Source organism: Zootermopsis nevadensis, unplaced genomic scaffold (assembly GCF_977971745.1).
Source record: "Zootermopsis nevadensis isolate Lab colony 2312 unplaced genomic scaffold, Znev_1.0 Znev_ptg000021l, whole genome shotgun sequence".
NCBI lineage: Eukaryota > Metazoa > Arthropoda > Insecta > Blattodea > Termopsidae > Zootermopsis > Zootermopsis nevadensis.
Window position 1 is genome coordinate 715,541 of NW_028259153.1, and position 25,595 is coordinate 741,135.

The 25,595-nt window shown below is 38.3% G+C and overlaps 1 protein-coding gene across 1 annotated transcript in view; it reads left to right on the top strand.

Annotated features, from left to right (window-relative positions):
* The first annotated feature begins 323 nt into the window (after positions 1-323).
* LOC110838614 (aminopeptidase N) overlaps positions 324-25,595 on the top strand; it is a 38,073-nt gene continuing 12,801 nt past the window's right edge. The window contains exons 1-12 of the mRNA XM_087352932.1: positions 324-616; positions 4,304-4,733; positions 4,833-5,003; positions 6,119-6,179; positions 11,865-12,424; positions 13,320-13,466; positions 16,556-16,849; positions 19,059-19,242; positions 19,459-19,615; positions 21,145-21,226; positions 21,409-21,586; positions 24,638-24,830. Of these exons, the coding sequence (XP_087209058.1) occupies positions 11,901-12,424; positions 13,320-13,466; positions 16,556-16,849; positions 19,059-19,242; positions 19,459-19,615; positions 21,145-21,226; positions 21,409-21,586; positions 24,638-24,830 (1,759 nt within the window). The 5' untranslated portion in view covers positions 324-616; positions 4,304-4,733; positions 4,833-5,003; positions 6,119-6,179; positions 11,865-11,900. The remainder of the gene's footprint in view (positions 617-4,303; positions 4,734-4,832; positions 5,004-6,118; positions 6,180-11,864; positions 12,425-13,319; positions 13,467-16,555; positions 16,850-19,058; positions 19,243-19,458; positions 19,616-21,144; positions 21,227-21,408; positions 21,587-24,637; positions 24,831-25,595) is intronic.

Here is a 25,595-nt window from a genome sequence, read left to right on the forward strand (position 1 = left end):
ACGAAAGGATAATTTTATAATTGTTATTAAATAAATAGGATTTCACGGTGAGGACTGGGTTTAAGTGGCTCAGGAGTGGGTCCATTGGGTCTCTGTTGTGAACACTATAATGAACCTTTGGGTTCTATAAAATTCTGGGGGTATCTTTGGCTGAGAGAGTATCAGATTCTCAACTTCATGGTATTTGTTAGTTAATGTAGATTGTAAATCAATAAGTTGTAGTTTAACTGAGAACAGGATAATAGATCAAAAGAGTTTTGTGTAAAATGATTTTTTACAAAATTATAAAAGTTGTTAATAATGTCGTTAGTTCATTCACTTCCCGCTAGTGGCGTTGTTATACCATGCGGTCAAAATGGCAGTCGAAGCAACGTGCTGTAATTGAATTTTTGGTGTGTGAGAACGAAACAGTGGGAAACATCCACAAGCGATTTCAGAAGGTGTATGGGGATGTCGATCGCAGCACAATTTGTCGTTGGGATAATCGATTATCTGGGAAAAGTGGAGTCTCTTGTGGCGGCGGCGAATAATTGTCTGAGGAATGCAGGTCCTGAGTTTTACAAGGCGGATGTACAAGGACTGGTTAAGAAGTGGAAAATAACAGTTGAGAGTTGAGGTGATTATGTGGAAAAATATGATTTTCCTCCTAAAGGATATACCTACAAAGTGTATCAATAGCAATGCTATAGAATAAATATTGATTTCGTAAAAAATGTGGGGCATTGCTTTTGGAGTGACCCTCGTATGTATGGAGCTTAGGGAAATAAGTTGGGAGGAAATTTACCTTTAGATTCCATAAAAATTGAGGAATCTCTTCACTAAGTAAATGATTAGTAGTTTTCCAAGTGATACTCTCCTCGATAGAGTTACTTACAGAGTCACTGGAATGCAATGTACGTATTGTGACCGTCAGGCAGAGAACTGTGCCAGCCTCTAAGAATGAAATAATTTTTTAGAAAGTGCATTCTGAAGTAATATTTGAAGAACAATTGTAATGGCAAGTAAATAAATTATGTGAAAAAAAATTAATCTGAAAATAGTTGTGGCAACTTCATGTATTTTGTTTCATGATTTGGAACCAAGAAGTGCTATCACAACAGTGGAAAGAATCAGTTGTCCCTATCCACAAAATGGGACAAAACTGAGTACAGTAACTTTGAGGTATTTCTCTTAAAAAAAATGTTATCGAATATTCTTCTGGCATGGTTAACACCATTTATGAATGAAACCATCAGGGACAATCAATGTGGATTCCTTCGTTATTGATCAGATCTTTTGCATTTGACAGATATTAAATAAAAGGCGGGAGTATAATGGGTCACTTTGCCAACTGTTTGAGGACTTTAGGAAGGCATTTGACTCAGAAGGGAGGTGCTGTATGGTATTTTGATTGAGTATGGAATACCAAAGAAACTTATTAGGTTAATTAAGATGTATATGAATGGAGTATCTAGTGGAGTTTGTATAGGCAACCTTCTGTCGGATCCCTTGGCCTAAAACAGGGTGATGCTTTATCCCCAGTGCTTTTCTAATTTTGCTCTAGAACATGTGATCAGGAAGGTCAGAGGGAATTAGGTCTATTCCAGGTACTTGCCTATGCTGATGATGTCAGTTTGCTGGGGCACCAAGAATGCAGAATCTCTCCTACAGGCTAGCAAGGAAATAGGCCTAGAAGTAAATGTAGAAAAATCTAAATACTTGGGCATAATACGGGATCAACAACGGCAGGAGATAGTTATAAGTATCAAAATATAAGTATATGGGAACAACAATAACAAATAGAAATGAGGTTCATGATGAAATTAAGAGTAAAATACATTCAGGGAACACTTGCTCTTATTGAATCCATAAACTGTTATCATCTCGTTTACTATCCAAAACACTGAAGATGAGGAAGCATAAAACAATAATTTTGTCTGTTGTCTTGTATGGATGTGAAACATGGGCTCTTACTATGGCGGGAGAACGTAGATTACAAGTGTTTGAGAACAATGTGCTTAGGAATATATTTGAACAAGTGGGGAATTTAGAATATTGCGTGACGAGAAGCTGTGTGAATTGTACGAGTCACCTAGCATAGTGAGGATAATGAAATCTAGGAGGCTCTGATGGGCTGGACATGTAGCACTAAGGGGTGTATACAGAATTTTGGTAGGGAATCCTGGAAAGCAACCACCGGGCAGACTATGAAGGAGATGAGAGGATAACATCAAAATGGATCTTCGGGAGGTGGATTGTGAGGATGGCAAATGGAGTTGGCTTAGGATCATGGCCAGTGGCAGGCTTTGGTGCTGTCGGTGTTGAACCTGCGGGTTCTGCTACCTGGGAATTTGTTCATCTTTTTAGTTGGTTCTAATCCTGACATCCAAGAAAAATATTTGATTTAAATATTTTTGTAATATTACATTGAAAATGGCCCTCAGATGTTGTTACATGGTTAGAAATGTTTTCTTTAGTTAACTTTCATAGACAAGTTCAATCTTCTGGTGCACACGGTACTAAATCAGTAATTATCACTGCCATCATCCTATCAGATATTAAGCACCGTAGCCCTGAATGATTTAACACAGTTTTTTATGTTCTTTCTAGAGTCTTCTTCTACCTAGGTTTACATGCTATAATCTGTTTAATTTATATGAAGGTTGAAGGGGGTTTTCCTACTAATTGGTTGTCCTAGAAGCAGCGTCGAGTGGTAATGATGCAACATTTTAGTTGAACTCTAGACAGGCTTTGTTATATTTCCAGCAACCTTGATGGAATTATTGTACTGCACCCATATGCAAAGGAGACTTCCATCCGTTGCTATGGGTGACAAAACAAAGATTGCTGTCTTCTGGGTTGTTTCACGTTGTAGTCTGGTAGATGTCCACCAACATTTCAGAGGTCCATGCTGCCTCCATCATCAGGGTGCCCTGATGCATTTTAAGAAAGAAGAACAATTAGTTACACTTACCATTCAATCTGACGTCTTGAAAAATTAGAAAAGAAGTGTCTACAATGAGAATTTTCTTCTCCAGAAAGAGAATGATGAACTATCCTATTCCCCTACTACTTACTGGAATGACGTGTGAAAAAAACTTTGAGCAGCGAGTACTGTAACTGCCTTTAATTTGGAAGTGATTTACGAGTTCCTGCATTAACAACTCAACCAAAGATGAATCACCTATGTAAGACTTGAGGTTCTCACAGCGGTGAGTATGAAGATATCCGAGGACTCCGAGAGCGAGCAAGAGTGCGCCGCCAGAACCAACCAGACCACTAACTCGGCCCTTCTCAGGGCCCTTATCCATACAACCAAACTCACCTTTCTCTCTCTACTTTCTCTCCCTCTCCCACTCTCGCCCACGTGCTACCATTGGTCCACTCCCATTCCTGCTCCCATTGGCTCGGGGCAGGCTACACCTTTCACTTCCCGGCCTATAAATCCAGCTCCTCACACCCTATTGTTATATTCATCGCCCTGATGACGGAGGCAGTATGACCTCTGAAACGTTGGTTAACATCGACCAGACTACACAGCGCAATAACCCAGAAGACGGATATCTTCATGAATCACCTAGTTTAAAACATGTAGGCCCATCGTTCCCACTGAGTAAGTGACTTCGTCAGTTTTATACTCTGTCACTCTCTATGGTTAGTGTAGATGGTGACAGTATAATATCCTTTAGAGGCGATGGGAACAATTGAGGATGAAATTGAATGAGAAATAAATATTTTGTGTGTACATTTTCACTTATAACAGTAGCAAAAAAATGCCTCCTGTATCTCAGCCTATTGATGATTATTGTAAAACAGTATATGATGTGAAACATATTGTTTTTATTTTATTGATGTACCAGAAAAAGTTTGGAAACCACTGATTTAAAGTATATTATCTTTACTTTGATAACTTTATTTGTGTTGTGTCCCTAGGTTTGTTACAGGCGGTAGTGTCTCTGAAGTCCGGTTTTTGTGTAATTTTGATAATTTTCTTATTTTACATTGATGTTAATGCCAGAAATTATAATTGTGTAGATATATTGACATCTCAATTTGGTTGTTTTTTAAAATATTTAGCAGCACTCTTATATTTAAAAACAAAAGGAAAAATCAAGACTCTAAGGTATCCATCAGGTAACTTTGCTTTCCTTCTTATATGCAACAGGTTTTCAGAAGATGTTTTAGTCATCACAGAAGACCAGAACACAATAGCAAATTAAATTGTTCTAGCATTAGTGTTTTCTTGTGTGTGGTGACATCGTTAATCATAAGCACAAATTCATAAAACAGCCCAGTAGTAAAACATGTATGTTACATTTCACAGGTACTGATTGACTGACTATGGCGCAACAGCCCGAAGCAGAGCCTTGGCCTCCTCCCATGTGGGAGGTTTCTTTGTCTTTGAAGTGTGCATTTTTGAGTAGTGAGTGACCGGCCCACGGTCTCTGCACAATTTCTACTCAATCATGATTTTGTCTGCTAGAGCCATCTAGTAGAGAATCAGTAGATACATGGGTGAGACATGGCCGCTGAATTTTGCTTACGAAACATCTCGTTCATGCTCGTAAGGTTCTTTTACACACTGTAAATCTACAACATGGGACCACCGGCTTTGCTTCCCTTCCGAAGGAAGTTGTGCTACGGATTTTTATCACCCTTAAAAATCCATCGACCTAGGCTGGATTTGAACCCGTGAACCTTGGGTCCATTGGCAAGCACGCTAACCACTAGTCCACCGCGGGCAAGTTTCATAGGTACATAGTTTGTATTTTGGTGTGGAGATTAAAAACATGTTTGTAATTTTGGTATTAGAATAGCACCCTATAATAACCTAGTTTGATGTCCATTTACAGAATGATGGTTGCTACGAAACATTATGCACAAAGAATGTAGTACAATATGCAGCAATATTGATAAATGAACATCGAAGAAGGTAGCTGGACTGTGGTTGTACAGCGATGTAACAAGCTATTGGAAGAGAAAATATAATGACAAGGACACAGTGACTCTGCAGAAAGTATATGGTGAGGTTACTTAAAACATATTATATTTTTTAACATTCCTGAACCTGTAAAATATTGTGATTTGAACAATATACAAGATGTCCCATTCAAACCTCCCACATTTTAATCAATCATTACGAACAAATTATGATAAATTAAGGATTGTAATTAGCACTAGAAGGAAGAAAAACACCAAGAATTTTATTTGCAACTACATAATGTATTGTAATTTTTTCTCTGATTAATAAGCAAAATGGTGACTCCACAGCAGCGTGCACAAACAAAATCAATAATTTCAGTGCAAAGAAATTACCTACGAGTGTACGCTGGAATTCTTCCTCTGGGGTTATGTGAAGGATCGCGTGTTCGTTACTCCAGTGAATGACCTGCCAGATTTACGAGCCCGCATCTGTGGTACGATTGCTACTGTAACAATGGGAATGTCGCAGAGAACGTGGCAAGAAATTGAATACCGAACAGATATTGTTTGTGCTACCGATGGTGCACATGTAGAGGTTTATTAATGTGTGCCAAATAAAATTTTTGAGTTGTTCTTGCATTTTCTGTGGTTTCATTTTCCTACCATTCATACTATCTGCTCTGCGATCTGATAAAATGTTGGAGGTTTGAATGGGACACCTTGTATATCAAATCAATGTAAAGTGTTGAATTCTTAAAAATAGTGATTTTGACAATATTACAAAATTGATGTGTGTTGATAAATGAAGTAAAAATTGTGACAACAAAGAGTTGGTAGCAAAGTGGGATAGTTACAGTCCCAACGAGTCGCTGACGATGGCCCGATATGGCTGAAATGTGTAACTGGCAGTCGTTAATAAAATCTGTTTGTAGAAAGATGAGCCTCTGTGCTTCTGAAGCAGGTAATGTAGTTTTATTCTTGGATTATTCAAGTCATGATGATTAATATGCAGTGGTTTTTTTTCATCTTTCTTGATATGGATCTTGTAACCTCACAGGAATTATCTCTTAAATGCTGTAATTCCACTGCTCCCAAGTGTCTTATATAATTTATTGGGCTACATGTTATCTAGTCCTTGAATAGGATTAAAGGGATGTGAAAGAGATAAAATATATGAAGAAAAGACTGTATGTTGATAGAACTCTGTGTATTCCAGTGCTGCCCATTGTTAAGTTCAATGGATTTCCAGATTTGAACACTTCAGCACTAATTAACAGGTATGAAAAATTTACCCTTTAATCTTAGTATTACTCATAAAATAAAATAGGGGTAAATTGGACCACGAGAGATGTGTTTTGAGATATATTTTATTGAGAAAACAAAAGTTTTTTAACTTCTTCACAAACCACTAGTTTTATATGAGTCATTCCAAGCCATATTTTACAAAATGAAGTCTCTTTTTATAAGCCTTGAGGTTTTTGTTGGAACTAAATAAGATAATTTTGGAAATATTAAATCTTGAGGCATAATACTGAAAAGTACAAAGGTCTAATGTTGTAAAAACATAATGTAGCGTCGTTTAGTGAGCTGAATTTTGCAAAATCCAATACTGGAAAATAAGTTGCATTAGTATGAGCCAGTTTATATAATCAAAATCAGTTCCCTGAAGTATATTTTGATATTTTCTTCCATTTAAATCTCGGTCCAAGTTGCCTTGCATTATGAAGTTTCTTTACCAACATTTTGTGGTTTGTTCTCATACATGTGATACATTTTCAACAAATATCAATATGCAGGATATTGTTACCCTTGATGATTTTAAGTTACAAACTTGAAATATGGTAATACAAGTTTTAAAAAGTTATTTTTCATAACATTTTGTAGAAGAATGTCGAATAATCAGTTTCATAGTATTATTGTACACAAATATTCAAAGTCACACAACTTGATGTAAGGCTGGCAGTATCAAAATGTACTTTGTGGACATTTAATAAATGTCTTCCCATGGGTAAGTGATAAAGAAGTGAAACTTGAGAACTTTGTAGATTGCCGTCTTCTGGTTTATTGCACCGTGTAGTCTGGTAGAAGTTTACCGACGTTTCAGACATCCTTGGTGCCTCCATCATCAGGGCAACCTCTGAAACGCTGGTAAACTTCTACCAGACTACATGGCGCAACAACCCAGAAGACTTACCACCATGAAAACCTCAAATCCCACACTTGAACTATTGATCTGAGAAGTATTTACCTAACCCAGTCTTATCATTGTTTATATTGCTTAACATATCAAGTTATTTTTCTTCCTGTGGAATCCAAACACAAGACAGTGTTATGACTGTGCAGTTAATAATAGTCTCTTACAGCATTATTACCTAGTGATGTCAGTTAAAATTGAATTGGAAATCTAAAATATTGTTTTATAAGATGCACTGTAAATAATCTTCACATGCTTGAAATTAAAATTTCATAAGGAAAGAAATTTTATTTGACAGTCTCAATGTATCAAATATTTGGGCACCCTTGTGCCTAATTTACAAACAGAATATAAGAATTTGTTCTGTGTTTATCTCTTGAAGAGGAACATTTTTTATGTTTACCATTTCTTCTGTAATGCAGTATTTTAAAAATATTTTCAATATCCCTGTTCCAAATTATCTAAATAGTAAAAATCAATCTTATTCCCAGGAATATTTCTTGTACTTTTATAACTTCTTATTTGAGAGACAAGCTGCATTGGATATGACTGCGCCAATTTCTCAAAACGGGAAGAAGTCTATAATTTTTCCTATTCTGTCTCTTCAAGAGGAACATTTTTTGTGTGTGGCCTTCTTTTTCTGAATGTGCATGCCCCAACTGAGGATAGGATGATGACACAAAGGACAAATGTACGAAGAATTAGAACAAGTATTTGACCAGTTACGTAGGTACCATACAAAAATTTTGCTAGGAGATTTCACTGTGAAGGTAGAGAGGGAGGACATTTTTGAACTGATAATTGGTAAGGAAAGTCTACATGAAGTTAGTGACGATAATAGGATCATAGTAGTAAATTTTACAAATTCAAAAAATCTAACATTCAGAAGCACAACATTCTCTCACCATGACATTCATAATCATCTGCTGATGGAGTCACACATAATCAGATAGATCATCTTTTAGTGGGCAAAAGATGACACTCCATTATATTAGATGTCAGATCTTTCAGAAGGGCGGACTGTGATTCCGACCATTTACCTGATAGTGGCAGAATTAAGGGAGAGACTTTGAGTAAGTAAACAATCTTGGAAAAAGTTTGGTTTAGAAAGATTTGATTAGAAGAAATTCAATGATGTAGAAGTTAAGGGTATGTACTAGTTAGAAATCCCCAATAGATTTCTGGCTTTAGAGAACTTGGATGACAGTTTGAACATTAATAGTGCTTCGGAAAGTATTAGGGACAATATCAAAATCTCAGCCCAGGAGATAATTTGCGGAATTTAAGGTGTGAAGAAAGGGAATACCTGAGAAGCAAAATTAATTAACTCGAAACTAATTATAGAAATCAAAATAGTAGAGATTTATACAGAAGCAAAATAAATTTAAGAAAGGTTACCAACCTAGAGTTAATATTATCAAAGATGAGAGTTGTTATCTGCTCGCATATCTCCACAGGGTTTTGAAAAGGTGGTAAAATGTATTTAACCAGGTGTTAAATGTTCACGGGATTTATGATATTACGCAGATAAATATACATACGTCTGAGCCATTAGTGCCAGAACCTAGCCTTATCGAAGTGGAGACTGCTATCGAGAAGTTGAAAAAGTATAAATCCCAGGATACTGATCAGATTCTAGCTGAATTGATCGAAGCAGGAGGTGAAACATTGCGTTCCAATGAACACAAACTTATTTGCTCTGTGTGGAATAAGGAGAAAATGGCTTAACAATGGAACAAATCTATTATTGTACCAATTCATAAGAAGGGCGGTGAGACTGACTTTAATAATTGTCGAGGAATATCTCCCTCTCGTCATCACTTTGGTAAATACCATGATAAACTTATTCTATCTTACGTTCCAATTCAAAATCCCCAATCAAATTCTTCTTTTGTTTTGTTGTCATAACTTATAATCATGATTAGCAAACATTCCCTCTGAAGGTCTTATTATATCTGGCTTCAATTAGTTTAATGCTGTAAAAGTGACAGTACCAAATTACTCAAATTTCATAATTTCTAATAAATTGTATCAGGTACTTATCTTTTGACTATGCCAAGTCATGACATGATTAAGACAGAAGAAAATAGCGTTATGTCTTGAAGGTTGTCAATTTAATCTTTAATTTTATTACTTTGTTGATATTATCAGCTTTCATTCCTTTGAGCTGAAAGCTGGATTAAGATATGTAAAGAGATAGATTAAGATGTAGGAGCCTACCTACTTACTATATAATATAAAACAAACAATTATATTTATATTATTTTGAATCATTTTCTTGATATCAGTGAAACATCTTGTGTATTTAAGCAATGTCATCAATGATTTATCTCTCTGTTATAAAGATAAAAATTCAGTTTAGCCTGTTGTGTTAATAAAATCTCCCATGCTTCTTGGAATGCAATTTGGTACTTCAATTTCTTCACTGAATTCAGAATCAAGAAATGTTTCTCAACTGGATTGATATTAAACAGGCTTTCAGTTTTCTTGAAGCCATTTCAGAATTACAAAAAAAATAATTGTAAGACTTGAGGTTCTCACAGCGGTGAATATGAAGATTTCTGTCTTCTGGGTTATTGCGCTGTGTAGTCTGGTCGATGTTAACCAACGTTTCAGAGGTCATACTGCCTCCGTCATCAGGGCGATGAGTATGAAGATTTCTGTCTTCTGGGTTGTTGCGCCGTGTAGTCTGGTCGATGTTAACCAACGTTTCAGAGGTCATACTGCCTCCGTCATCAGGGCGATGAGTATGAAGATTTCTGTCTTCTGGGTTGTTGCGCCGTGTAGTCTGGTCGATGTTAACCAACGTTTCAGGGGCCATACTGCCTCCGTCATCAGAGTATGAAGATTTCTGTCTTCTGGGTTGTTGCGCTGTGTAGTCTGGTCGATGTTAACCAACGTTTCAGAGGTCATACTGCCTCCGTCATCAGGGTATGAAGATTTCTGTCTTCTCGGTTGTTGCGCTGTGTAGTCTGGTTGATGTTAACCAACGTTTCAGGAGTCATACTGCCTCCATCATCAGAGTATGAAGATTTCTGTCTCCTGGGTTGTTACGCTGTGTAGTCTGGTCGATGTTAACCAACGTTTCAGAGGTCATACTGCCTCCATCATCAGAGTATGAAGATTTCTGTCTTCTCGGTTGTTGCGCTGTGTAGTCTGGTCGATGTTAACCAACGTTTCAGAGGTCATACTGCCTCCGTCATCAGAGTATGAAGATTTCTGTCTTCTGGGTTGTTGCGCTGTGTAGTCTGGTCGATGTTTACCAACGTTTCAGAGGTCATACTGCCTCCGTCATCAGAGTATGAAGATTTCTGTCTTCTGGGTTGTTGCTCTGTGTAGTCTGGTCGATGTTAACCAACGTTTCAGAGGTCATACTGCCTCCGTCATCAGGGCGATGAGTATGAAGATTTCTGTCTTCTGGGTTGTTGCGCCGTGTAGTCTGGTCGATGTTAACCAACGTTTCAGAGGTCATACTGCCTCCGTCATCAGGGCGATGAATATTCATCGCCCTGATGACGGAGGCAGTATGACCTCTGAAACGTTGGTTAACATCGACCAGACTACACAGCGCAATAACCCAAAAGACAGAAATCTTCAAAAAAATAATTGTTTCCCAATTGGATATGTTCTTGCATGGTAGTTAATTTTAAGATATGTATTTTCATGAAAATGGTTTTCAGTATAAGAATGTAGAAACACATACTATGACTATGTAACTAACAAACTAAACACATGCCTGCTATAGAGAATAGGTTTGTTGAAAACTTTCATCGCTCTAGGTAATCTGCTAGTTGCTTACAAGATTTAATACTGACAACAGTACAGATTTCATTCCTCCAATAACTATGTGAGGAAGAGTTGTGTATTCACTGGAATAAGGATAATCTTTTATATCAAGTACTTCTACATTATGAGCCAACATAACATTGGGTCTTGTAAATCCGTATACATGTCTAATACAACTTCCATTCATCATGTATTATATCATCCGCAAGCTGTCCTAATCAATTCTCTTTTCAATCTGTAAAAAAAAAAAAAATGTATGTTCCAAACTGTTGACCCCTTATCTAAAATCTTCTCATCTGAATCCTGTTCCAGATATAGTTATCATACTATATTATCTTCACTCAAACAAGCACGTTTTAAGGGACATGCTGTTTATTTATTCATAATAAATGTTGGTATGTAAATGACAAGAAACTAATGCAAATACACAGCAGGCTTGATACCATAACAGCAAAAAACACGAATGATAAAGGTACAGTGAAATGAACCAAAAAATCAGAGTAGGCACATATTAGCATGCCAGAAAATGACATAAACCCTTGCCTAAGCAAAACCCAAAATTGTTCTAGAAAATCATGAACAAAAGTATTTAGCTACATAGAATTTCCAAATGAAGCACAAATATGTGTATTTGAAACTGCACTGTGAAATAGTGTTATAATCAACCTACAAATACGTAAAAATTTATATCGAGATGCTTTTCGACTGTTTATAAATGTGAAATCAGTAGTTTAATTGTGACATTTTAAGTCAGTATATCGAAATACTTTAAAACCTTGTGCTCAATGTTTATTTTAAAATTACATAGTGTAGCTGAGAATAAGAAGTTCATTCCCACTTACATATATATTAGGTGTTAGTTGTTGATGGAATCTGTGTGAAGGAGTTTTACTAGAATTGTCCATTTGTCATCACTTGAGTGACCACATTTGTTTGTATATTTATAATATTTCTGTGTAATACTTATAATTTTTCTTTTCAGTATCAAGACGAAGGGGACGGGTACTTCATCCCAATAATGCAGTGGAAAATAGTGACCTTTGCCACAGTGCTTCTGCAGATCCTAGTAGTAATCACCAACGCTTCTGGATCTCCATTATTAGATAAAACAGTATCATCTTACAACAGAGCCAGTGTAACTGATTATCGTCTTCCCACTAATGTAAAACCAGTTCATTACAAAATTACACTGAATCCTCTTATTGAAGATCTAGATCCTAGAACCTTTACTGGAGAGGTACAGATCAGAGTGAAAATAATTGAAGAAACCGATAGCATTACTCTTCATTATAATGACTTGTCTATTAACACTATAAGTGTTAACAGAATCAACACTGAAACAGACATTGCTGTGTATCATGAATATGATAACATCACTCATTTCTGTACCATAAGAATTAATAAGGTTGAAAATGAAGATGTGGAAGAAACATTCAAAACAAATGAGGAGTACATCATTACAATAAATTATTTAGGATACCACCGAGTTGACATGTATGGATTCTACAGGAGTTCGTATAAAGATGAAAATGGTGACACAGTGTAAGTATATTGACCAACCTAACCTAAATGCAGGGCGTCATACGAGGCGCGTCCTCAAAGTAAGTTTCCCTGGGGCCGTTTACAGAAACAAAACACAATTTCATGGAAATATTTATTGCAACAGATACAGCAAGTGTCCAGCTATTTTTCAACATATTCGCCACCGGAATTGAGACATTTGTCATACCGTGGGACCAACTTTTGAATACCTGTGTCGTAGAAGTCTGCCGCCTGGGATTGGAACCACTGTGTGACAACCATCTCCGCCTCTCTGTCATTCTCAAAACGCTGACGCTGACCGGACAGGAATTTCTTGAGGTGTAGGAAAAGATGGAAATCACTGGGAGCGAGGTCCGGGCTGTAGGGTGGATGATTAAACACCTCCCAGCTGAACTCCTGCAGGAGACTCGCTGTCCGTCGAGCCGTGTGCGGCCTAGCGTTATCACTGACCGCACTTCACAGTCGGCGGGAGCTGGAATAAGAACCTCCATCTTCAACAGCTGCAACGATGCTACTGTGAGAACGCGGGAAGTGCCGTTAGTGCATGCGCCATGCTACGTCATTGCTCTATCACGTACGCACAGTCGCTTCGCGCAATATAAGGTTTGCTAGCTGTGGGACGAGTGGGAAACTTACTTTGAGGACGCGCCTCGTAATTAGAAGATGGTGAAATGTATGAAGTTCATAAATTAATGAATCAATTTTTATGTGGCCATGCATGTATAATATTATACTTGTGTGTTGGAGCTCATTAAAATTGAACTTAATAGTGTGTGCTACTTCAAACAAAAATGAAATTGTTATACATACCATTGACATGACCACAGAACAATGCTTTCAATTGTCATAATGCTTCTCAAGAACACAAATAACACATACTATTTTGTTCCTGTAGGTGGCTAGCAACAACGCAGTTTGAGCCAGGGAATGCTCGACGAGCCTTTCCTTGTTTCGATGAACCAGCTTTCAAAGCCACATTTGAAATTAGCATACTAAGAAAACGTAATCTCCAGGCAATATCAAACATGCCAAGAAAAAATGAGTAAGTATTTAATGTGATAAAATATTAACCAATGAAAGTACCTGTTGTGCTAAGTATAGGTACTAGGTAATTTATTAAAAATTAAGTACTTGTTACCAACAAATTACTTACACATATTTTCCAGTCTGGGGCTGGTGTGTGTGTGCAATGAGACCAGAGTAGAAGTTATCTAGTGCTCCAGGCAGATATTTTTGTGTTTTTGTTCTGTGCAAAACAGAAAATGAAAAACCGTATTCCTCTGGATCTCTGGTAATTATGGGATTCATGGCAATTAGGATTCAAGTACTTTGACTAGGTATGACTTAAGGTGGCGACTGACTTGTAACATTTGCCTGTAATGTAACGTGTTACAAATCGAGCATTACACAAGTGAAGACAGCGAACGGAGCCGCTCGATGCGAGCTGCTCACGCTCGCGGGCGCTCCATCGTGTTGTCGGTTTTTTCGCGAATCCCTTTGAGTGTTACATTACAAGTCAGTCAGTCAGTCAAGCGGCGTCGTAACGAGCATTCACGAGTTCTTTAGATAAGAGTAGCGTATTAAATGAAACAAAGATAACACAACCTCCACGTCCGACATATTGAATGAAATGAATGGAGCACACATGAGCACAGTCGAGCCGAGCGTTCAAAACGAGCATTCGATACGCCTCACCAGTTGTGGTGTAATGTAACATGCTCGCCGCGAATGTTACATTACAAGTAAATGTTACAAGTCAGTCGCCACCTTAAGATGCTGTCAAGATGGCAAAGAAACTTGGCAGATGGAACAATCAACATAACACTGTTATTCAGAATTATGAGAGGGTGAGAATATAAACCCAGTAAGAGTCCAAAATGTTTGCGTTCAATCTTGGCTGTGGGGAAGGAATATCCATTCCAAAGAGCCCAGTGCCACATGGTTTATATTAACTTATAGTCAGTGCTCTGGGAACTGTGTAAAATGGTGACTGTGTTCTGGCTCTGAACCTACATTTGCATATAGGGGTAGCAAGAAGCATCCACTCAACCCTTATTTCTCAGTTCTCTGCCAAGACACATAAGTTGGAAGTCACGCCAAAATCATGGGACTATACCACAAAGGCGGAAAAGATTCCTGCTGGTGAGGCAGGAGCTCAATATATATAATAAGCCTTAATATTTAATAAATCCATGAGCCCGGAAGGAGAATAACTGCGTGAAATAGAAAAGACGTGGTAAATCATAATGAGAACAGAAGAAAATAGGAGAAGGGAAGGAGATCTTGAGGTCATCCTTCTTGTCCCACTATCAGGACATGGACCCATCTGCCTCAAGTGTTTGTTGTTAGGAAGGAGCTGAATATCTCTCTCTTTTATAATTACATGTCCATGTGTCTGAATTTATTGGTGAAGGTAATGGCGTAATTTAGAAAAGAAACATGGTGGTCCACGTTGGTCTGTCACAGCAAACTTAGCCAAATGATAAAGCTAGATACGCTCTCCCCCAAAGCGCCTATGTGGTGTATAATGGGACGGCTTTACTTTTTTATAATTATTAGATTATTTTAGTTTCTCTATTCAGACTAAACGTCTAAATGTAATCAGCCACCAATATCATAAGATTTGAAGATTTCTTGGTGCAAGAGTAGACTGATGACTGACCATATTAGGTGTACAATTTTCCGCTACCATACTTCTCATATAAGGTGGAAACCAGCTAACGTCCAAAACAGAAAACAGCAAGTGACATGTTATAGTGGCTGAAATAGATTTAAATCAGAATATAGAACACAATAAAACCAATTTGATGTTGTAGTGGGTTGGGAATGTTGACAAATAACATTAAGAACAAAGACTAACAGCTGTAATAAGGAATGGTAGTTATGTATACGAGGTGCGATCGGAAAGTTTCTAGACTGCGCCTATAAAAACCCGTACACTTATCTCAGGTATTAAATTCATCCATCACCCTCGAAGTAGTTCCCCTGGGAGTGAACACAACGATCCCAGCGCCGCTGCCAAGCCTGGAAGCATCCCTGGAAATCTTTCTTTGTCAGCCTGTCAAGCACCATCTGCGATTCTGCCTGAATCTCTTCTATCGTCTCAAATCTCCTTCCCTTTAGCTGAATTTTCATCTTTGGGAAGAGGACGAAGTCACACGGAGCTTAGAAAGGAAGTTGGGGTCGGTTCTTGCAAGATCTTTGAGCTCCTGACAAACGAGAAGTCAAGTCGATTCTGCTTCTGGTCCTCAGACAGGAGCCTTGGCGTCGCATGTGGAGTTCTTCCTTTATAATCAGCTGACAGGTCCCATAGCCTATCCCAACAATGTCGCACAAGTCGTTGATGGTACGACGTCGATCTTCGTAACATTTTCGGGCGTTGTGCTCGAAGATGGTCGTCCAGAACGCTCGTCATCATCGACAGAGGTTCGGCCATTTTTAAAACGTGAATGCGGACTCCCCAAATGCTTGCTTTAGCATTTCATAGGTTTCCGTAGCCGTTTTGGCGAGTCTTTGGCAAAATTTGATGCACACGCCATTCCGAAATCGCAGGAGGGTCGGTGTAATGCACTACCAAAACGCCCGTAACTAAGAAACAAATGCTAATTTGATGATGCCGGCTGGCACACTGATTCACTATGAATGTAGGCCGCACCCCCTAGCGGCAGAAGCTCGTACTACATCCAGTTCGCCCTCTATTGACACAGTCTTGAAACTTTCCGATCGCACCTCGTAAATGATTCTTGACTCTGTTTCTTCTATTTTACCCTGGAATTCTGCATATATGATGTTGCTTATATAACGATATCCACTGTTGACTTTGTTTTCTATTATTCTGCCATAAAGCGCTATTAGTGTCCATCTGTTTTAAGTTATTTTCCTGCTGATGCCAATATTATATTAGATTAAGTGGAAAATTTATCTTCAAAATTCAGTGTTATAAATAACTTTAATTTTATGTTATTCTGTCCTATCCTGTCACTAGCAGTCCTTTTACTTTAAATCAACACAAAGGCAGTACGTTATGTGTGACGAGTTATTTGACTCTGCAACATTCCACTGCTTTAAGTGTGGCAAAGGCTTAAACTAAGTTGTACATACAAAATTTTATTTTAAAATTATATTTTACAGTGGGAATCAATTGTATGATAACTTTGAAACAACACGAGTCATGCCCACGTACTTGATTGCATTCATAGTGTCAGACTTTGTGGCCTTGGAAAATGACACAGAAAATTTCAAAGTATGGGCAAGAAAAGGAGCCATTGAACAAGCACAGTATAGTTTTGAAATTGGACCGTCCCTTCTCCATGCCATAGAAGAGTTTCTGTTGGATTTCAAATACCCAATGCCCAAAATGGATGAAGTAGCCGTGCCTGATTTTTCAGCTGGAGCAATGGAAAACTGGGGTCTTACAACATACAGGTAAGATCGTAGTGGGTTCATAATGTGCATGATGTCTCTTGATAATCTAAACACAAAATGGCAACTACATATCATGAGTCAAATTAGGGATACAATTAAAAATTCAATTGTTTATAAGGAATGGGGTAGTGTTTAATCATAATTTTTAGAGTAAGTGTAGTATCTGAGGTTTTCATGGATGTGAGTTTGAAGTAAACTGCTACCAGAGTACATGGCGCAGCAACCCAGAAGGCAGCCATCTTGAAAAACAAGTGTTTGCCATTACTGAGGAACATTATAACAAAGTTACTTCTTAAAAATAACACCCATTAGATGCACTCAATTCATAACACATTCCATTGTTTGCAGTAACATGGCCAGTGATAGGGCATTAATTTCTCACTATGGCAATATTTCTTTGCCAACCCATTTCTACGGTTCTACGGTAGCCTTATTCCAGTAGTTGTTTCACCTTCATAGCCATCTAGCCTTTTCATTATATTCTCGAACCGTTCCCAGAAATGTTAGGAATATATCCACGGGTAATAACCCAACCCTGCAGAACTTTGTCTGTGGACTCAACACTCTCATCCAGTCCAGTGTGGTGATTTTATAGTTTCAGAGGTCCTTGCTGCGAGGACCTCTGAAACGTCGGTAAACTTCTACCAGCCTACACGGCGCTACAACCCAGAAGACATCTATGACTTTACACATTCCAGTATTGATGGCGAGCAACGCCCACAATGTTTGATTCTCTTCGAAATGTTGGCAACTTGTTAAATTGGAAAGACACGTGATTAAAAAGCGCGCTGAATTTAAAAACAAGGCTATTAAGTTCTTTTAGAAGGAATTGAAAATCCTGTGCCGGCAGAAAGTGTTGATAGAACAGCACAAACATTACCAAAATAATGCCCGCAACAATTCAAATTCGGAACTATTGCGTGGGAAAAAAATATGCCGATGAAAAAGAATTTGTGCCTCTGTCAAGAGTCACTGTCATCAAGCAAATAAGACAGACTGGTGATGACATGTGCTAACTGTTGGCAGAAAGAACTTAAAAACTCCCAAAATTTGGAATTCAACTTGAATCAACCAACATTTCCAATTTAGGCCAACTTCTACGTATGTGCTTAGTAGTTTTGAGAATCGGGTGCATGAAGACTATTTTAAGAAGTTTGCAAGACCATAGTGTTGTGAAGACTGTTCGAACTAAAAGAAGAGACATTTTTACGGAAGACAGCCCAACATTATCAGACTTGTTCCACAATGAAAACTGGCTTAGAAACCTTTCTTATCTAACTGATATTATCGAAAAACTCATTGAGTTAAATACATTTGACCAAAGTGAAAAATCTAATATGTTAATTTCGTACATTTAATTTGGAAACAAGAAGTTGTAAATGGAAACGCTAAAATGTTTCCGTAGACAAATTAAACAACACGCCTCTCATTAACTGCTCGTCAAGGAAAGTCAGCTGAACTTGTAAGTGATAAGACTGTTCAACTATCTTTTTTTTTAATAAACGTGTGTGTGACTTTTAGTTAGCCATTAGAAATGAATACTCGGTTGTGGCAGAATTGCCAAATTCGTGTTCCCTTGCCTTCTGCGACACCTATCTCTGTGAATCAGTATTCTCTGCGTTAACGTGCATCAAGTCAAACTATCGCATACGCCTTGCGAATGTCAATCTGAGAGCAGGACTGTCAGATATCAAACTTGGATTCGATCTTCTGTGTTCAGAGATGTAAGCACATTCAGGTAAATTTTTAGAATATTTGCACACATATAGGTTCATCTTCTTGTATGTTGTACTGAATAGTTTATTATAAGGCAGTAGAATTGGGGGGGGGGGGGGCATTAATAACCAAGGGGGTAACACAAAAAAGTTTAAGAACCCCTGCTGTGTACAAATATCAGAACAACTAAAACAAGTATTTTAATAATTTGAGAAATGGTTTCAATGTGCTTTAAATTTTTGAGAAGGAAATAAATATTCTAGCCATCAACACATCTGTGTCTTGGTAAGTGGTGCTATCAAAATGAACTGACTGCTATGCATGGCCCCTAACAAAGTTCATAATAAGATACAGATGTCTGTCAATCAGATACCAATCAATCCATTTGTACGTCATGATCCTCTTGCAACATTATGTTTATGTCATACTTTTGTTATAAATAGCAATTTTTTTCGGTCCATAATTGAACATAAATTATCTCTTCAAATTTTAGGGAGAGGATTATCTTGTATGATAAGGATCACGCCACTGCAGGGACCAAGCAACAGATTGCAACGGTGGTGGCCCATGAATTTGCACATCAGTGGTTCGGTGATCTAGTAAGTCCCGAGTGGTGGAATTATTTGTGGCTGAATGAGGGATTTGCTACATACTTCGAGTCTTTCGCTACAGATATGGTAAGATTTATCATAATATGGAAATCACACTCTATTGTCATAAGATTCACTGAGACAGAGATTTCTGTTAGTCATGTTATACTAAGAATATAGTCTGTGATAACTCGAGGGAAATAGAGCAAATGATAATTTTGAACAATCTGCTATAAACATTAATGTGTCTGTTGTTTTACTGGCTTGTTTTCAAATAATAAATCATCATTAATATGGTCATAGGTGGAAAGAGATTGGCGACTCAGAGAACAGTTTGTGGTCCGGGATCTTCAGTCTGCCCTCGCCGCTGATGCTCTGTCAACGTCACATCCAATTACTCAGTTTGTTGACAGTCCAAACAGTATCAGGTCCATCTTTGACACCATCTCTTACGAAAAAGGTATTTACTTACCAGAAAAAATTATGGTTTACTTCAGTACTTTGAAATTGTTTTCCATCTAATATTTAGGCTACGGTGGTCTAGCGGTTAGAACGCTGGCCTTGTAATCCTGAGGTCTCGGGTTTGATTCCCGGCGGTGCCCGAATTTATAACTTGTGTTGGGCAAGGCCGTGGTCTAGGCAACACGGAGTTTTCCTCCGTGGCATCCCAACAATTACTCCATTCACACACAGAAGAAGGCAATGGCAAACCACTTCTGGATCATCTGCCATGAACGTATATGAACAGGTCCCAGTCCGAGAAAAGGATGGAAGGATCCTGTTCATATGGACCTGTCGTCAGACAGAACACCTAAAAAAATAAAATATATATATATATATATTTAGGCTGCTGATTACAGACTGTTACGTGAAACCACCATATGATTGTATGTCTCTTGAATATCATAATATTAAAATACCTGACAGAATCTTTCAGATACCTGAAACCAGATGACTTTCATTCAATAGAGGAAGTAGGTGGATGAATGTAAATTATTTTTCAAATTATTCCTGTTTTAATAACAGGAGGCTATAAACATAAGAATAATATATATTTCCTAATCAGCTATTTTCTTCCAGATATTCAAATGATACTTCAATACTGTACCAATTCCCCCCTCCCATTTATGTTGTATGGAATAATTTTCTAGGCAGACTTAACGGACAGCAAAAAGGGTTTAAGAGCCTCTTACAGAGAATTATTTAAGACTTTTAACATATTTTACCATGCCAGTAAATTCCTACTCTCTGCTGTTGTGGACTTATGGCGTGATGTTACGAGGCGCGTCCTCAAAGTAAGTTTCCCTGGGGCCGTTTACAGAAACAAAACACAATTTCATGGAAATATTTATTGCAACAGATACAGCAAGTGTCCAGCTATTTTTCAACATATTCGCCACCGGAATTGAGACATTGGTCATACCGTGGGACCAACTTTTGAATACCTGCGTCGTAGAAGTCTGCCGCCTGGGATTGGAACCACTGTGTGACAACCATCTCCGCCTCTCTGTCATTCTCAAAACGCTGACGCTGACCGGACAGGAATTTCTTGAGGTGTAGGAAAAGATGGAAATCACTGGGAGCGAGGTCCGGGCTGTAGGGTGGATGATTAAACACCTCCCAGCTGAACTCCTGCAGGAGACTTGCTGTCCGTCGAGCCGTGTGCGGCCTAGCGTTATCACTGACCGCACTTCACAGTCGGCGGGAGCTGGAATAAGAACCTCCATCTTCAACAGCTGCAACGATGCTACTGTGAGAACGCGGGAGGTGCCGTTAGTGCATGCGCCATGCTACGTCATTGCTCTATCACGTACGCACAGTCGCTTCGCGCAATATAAGGTTTGCTAGCTGTGGGACGAGTGGGAAACTTACTTTTGGGACGCGCCTCGTACTAAATCATTTCTTCTCTTATATCCCATCATGATACCAAAAACAAGAATGTGAACTCACAGAAAGAAGTTCGGTGATGGTTTGAATTTCTGTTTACAGCTGGATCAGTTATTCGTATGATGGAGCATTTCCTGACTACTGAAGTTTTCAAAGAAGGACTAAAACGATACCTGCAAATTCGGTATGTCGTTGAACTATGTAAAACCTTTGCAAAATCTTTTACATTCATTAAGGGAAAAGTAAGGAACTCCAGACTGTGAAGGCCTGTTGCTGTGTAAGAGCTACACACAGAATGTACAGCAATCACAGTTTGTGTCTTACATTTCTGAAGAAGTGTATATTAAAACATTAATCTCATTTCAGTCAATATTCAAATGCAAATGAAGAACACCTGTATGATGCAATGAATGAAAAATTCCTGTCAACAAAACCTGAATTATATGAAGACGTTGCTAAAATAATGCATACGTGGACACGACAGCCAGGTTATCCTGTACTGACTATTACTTCTGAAGAAGAGAATCAACTGACAATAACACAGGTATTTGTAGTCGTGAGATTACAGGTTAGAAGACGGCAATCTCCAGACTCACCGCTGTGTAAACCTCAGATGCTACATAGTTTACGGGTTCTCACAGCAGTGAGTATGAAGATGGTTGACTGCTAGGATGTTGTTCCATGTAGTCTAGTACAATTTAACTGATGTTTCAGAGGAGCTTTCTGCATCCATCATCAGGGCGATGAGTAAGCCCAGATGGAAAAGTTATGCTAGATATGGGAGCCATGCTGAGTGGGAGAGGGGGAACTCTTCTGCGTGTGGCTTACCTATCTCCTGATGATGGAGGCAGTAAGCTCCTCCGAAACATAAGTCAGTATCTACCAGACTACGTGGTGCAACAGCCCAGAAAATGGCCATATTCAGTTGCCTGTGTTGTTAACATAGTAATGTCTATTAGTGCATCGCTAATTTCTCTTGCATTTTATTGTGACAGAATTTACTGTGTACAATCCCAGACTTCCATAAACATCCATTTGTAATCTGAGGATGTTTGGGGACTGCAACTAGAGCTACCCATCTGTCTGATGTCAAGTTTAAATGATCCTAATGAAAGTAGGTATTGTGACATTTCAGCCGTAACGCAATGTAATCATATCTGTTCTATATGTGACTAACTGCATGTCATAGATGGATATCAATGAGCTAGGACACTTCAGTCCGTCGAGTGACTAGCTTTGGGTTGGATGGTAGTTCAGTCCCCATTACAGGCTGTGTTCTTCTTTTCGTAATTTTGTCAAGACAGAGTCTGGAGACCACCCAAACTCTGATCAAATGGGTACTTTACTTCTGGCTCTAACTGGCAGGAGCATTAAGCTAAACAATTTTCTCCATCTAGTGCCACTCCCCCACGTCTTCATGGTATGCACACGATTCAGTCATTTTATGTATTTAGGACACAGACATTTACATTGCCTTAAAATCTTACGGCAATATCTAGTCACTGTATAAATAGTCCATAGTCGTAGGTGCATGGGTTTTATTCACTCGTTAATAAATGACCCGCAAATACATTTTTTTAAACAGTAGAAACATACTGTCTATAGATTAGAAACCTTATCAGTTGGGCCCCCTGGTTGAGCTAACCTAATACCTGGTCTGAGGCTAGCAAATTATGGTTGGCATTCCTGCATTGTATATAGGAGATTCCAACTTGAAATCTCAGCCCAAAGACAGCGGATTGTTCCATAGCCGAACTATTACTAAACAAATTATTTGGGATAAAACATAAAAATAATAATTGGAATTATAATATTAATAATTTATCTTTAAATAAAAGTTTTTGCATATTTTCATAGCACATTGCAAGAAAAATGGATGTCGGCATGTACTGCATGGATATTTCGTCTTTCTCCACACACATAACAGGAAATGTTTTGATGGATGGCACACGTACGCAGCAATGTAGCATGAAACAGTATACATGTAGTCACAGTAAAAAGTTGAGACATTTATGAATTACTAGTAATTAACAGAAATCACAAACAAAATACACGATGTATAATGTGTGAAATCAATTAACTAAGAAGACTGTCGTCTGGGCTGTAGCACTGTGTAGTCTTGTAGAAGTTTTGGGTTTGCCACTAGGACTGAAAGATTAAATGTATATATGCATGTCTGTATAGGCCCGTTTGCTGATGGAATTTATCTTATTATTCTTTATATAGTGTCCCAAAAAGATATATACACACATTCAATGAATGAAATAAATTTTAATAATCTAAACCATTACATATGTCAGCATTAGCCGATCTAGTGTAAAAGTAAAGTAAAGCTGTCCCACTATACGCCATGTAGGCGTTTGGGGTGAGAGGAGGTATAGCTCCTCTCTTCCTTGACCTCGGCACTAGATGGGGGTGAGTGGTCAGCATCACGCCCCGGCCGGCTTTACCCCCGGGAAAGAACCCCGGTACCCATTGCAGAGGAGGTTGGGTGGGCCCCAGAGCCGGTCTGGACGCAGAGGCTAGAGGAAAAATCCTCTGTCCCCGTCGGGGATCGAACCCCGGTCGTCCAGCCCGTAGCTAGTCACTGCACTGACTGAGCTATCCCGGCTCATAGCCGATCTAGTGTAGGCGTTAAAAATTACAACAGTAAGCTTCGTGTCACGGTTGACAACGGCGAGCAACTGACTCACAAGCAGCCACCAAAGTTGCTGCTGGGATGGCTACACAAGACCCTTCAATTTCTTACCATAGCTTTGTGCCGTACAACACATCTTTCAAGTAACCCCCACAAGAAAGTCAGATGCAGTTAAATCTGTACCATAAGTTTCAAATTTATCGCAAATTATTGTATTTGTTAGTCATTTTGGAGGCATGGTTTCAGATTTGCATGTCAACTGTTTTTGCACTTCAAGCACATTCCCGAATTTCCAGTACGTCTTCAAAATTAAGTTGCGTTGTTCGAACCTCAGTTGACCCTCCGGCAATTTGGATATCTGAATCATGGGAAAATGTATTTGGTGCGCCATCTGTTAAGTGTAGACCACACTAGGTTCTCCTCATAAATAAAACACATGAAGATTTATAACATGGTTAGTGTTCTGTATTGTAATGTGTATTCACCTATTTTGGGAGACACTATGCACGTGCATGCGCACAGATTTACTCACACTGTAAAATTCAAACTTTCTTTCATTCTAAGATAATTAATAAAATCTAATGAAGATATCCGTCTTCTGGGTTATTGCGCTGTGTAGTCTGGTCGATGTTAACCAACGTTTCAGAGGTCATACTGCCTCCGTCATCAGAGTATGAAGATTTCCGTCTTCTGGGTTGTTGCGCTGTGTAGTCTGGTCGATGTTAACCAACGTTTCAGAGGTCATACTGCCTCCGTCATCAGGGCGATGACGGAGGCAGTATGACCTCTGAAACGTTGGTTAACATCGACCAGACTACACAGCGCAATAACCCAGAAGACGGATATCTTCATACTCACCGCTGTGAGAACCTCAAGTCTTACACAATAATATCTAATGTTCAATTTTCTTTATCATAATGCATAACAAAGACATTATCAATCTCCCTATTTTTAAAGAAAAGGTTCTTGTTAACGCCGACATCAACTGCAGAAGAGGACGACTCCTTGTGGACTATTCCTCTCACTTATGCAGTGCAGGACAGTAACTTCGATGACACTTCTACCAAACAGTGGATGAGAGGCTCTTCTTTGAAGATCAACCGACCAACTGAAGAAAATAAATGGTTCATCTTCAACCCGCAACAAACAGGTATACATTAACAGTTTGGGCCAAAATAAGGTTAGGTTACTGAAATGATTTCAATTAAATATGTAAATTATGTGAAAATAATAAATAAATGTACCTGTGCCCCATCTCCGAAACGTCGTTTTATGTTTTTTACGTTTTATTACTAGACGATGGATAATATCCAAGTAAATTTTTATTCAATTGACTCTTCACCATCGTCAAGAAGTTTTAGATTTGATATATTATCACATGTTCTTAACTACTAGTCATGTGGCCACTGTTAGGATTCGGAAGTTGAATGTGGCCTGCCAGTGCCAAAAGGTGCCTACTCCTGGTCTGCATTAATTAGTTTCAAAGATATTTGTCAGGATTTTACCCATTCCTTGTTTCTAAACATAAATAGCATTTGGGAATGATCTTCCTCATCAGGTTAGTTTCACTCTCACGTTTGTTGAATTCTGAAACTTTTTATACAGCACAGTATATTAATTTATAAGAACATGTTTAAAGGAGAATTTGTATGTATCATCCTTTAAGGGTGAATCTTAATATAAAAGATATTAAAATTAATTATTTTTGAGATCGTACGATGAAAATCAGAAATAGAACTTCTTTATAACAAAACTAATGGGACCTGCAGGTAACTGTAATTTTTTAAAAAAATAACGTTAAACTTTGAACCAGTTGAATGTCTGTAGGGTTCCATTTTCACCTCTAAAGGAACTAATAAACTTACAGTAATGCAAATCATAGTGCAGAGAATGCCTTAAGTAGGATTACCAACAG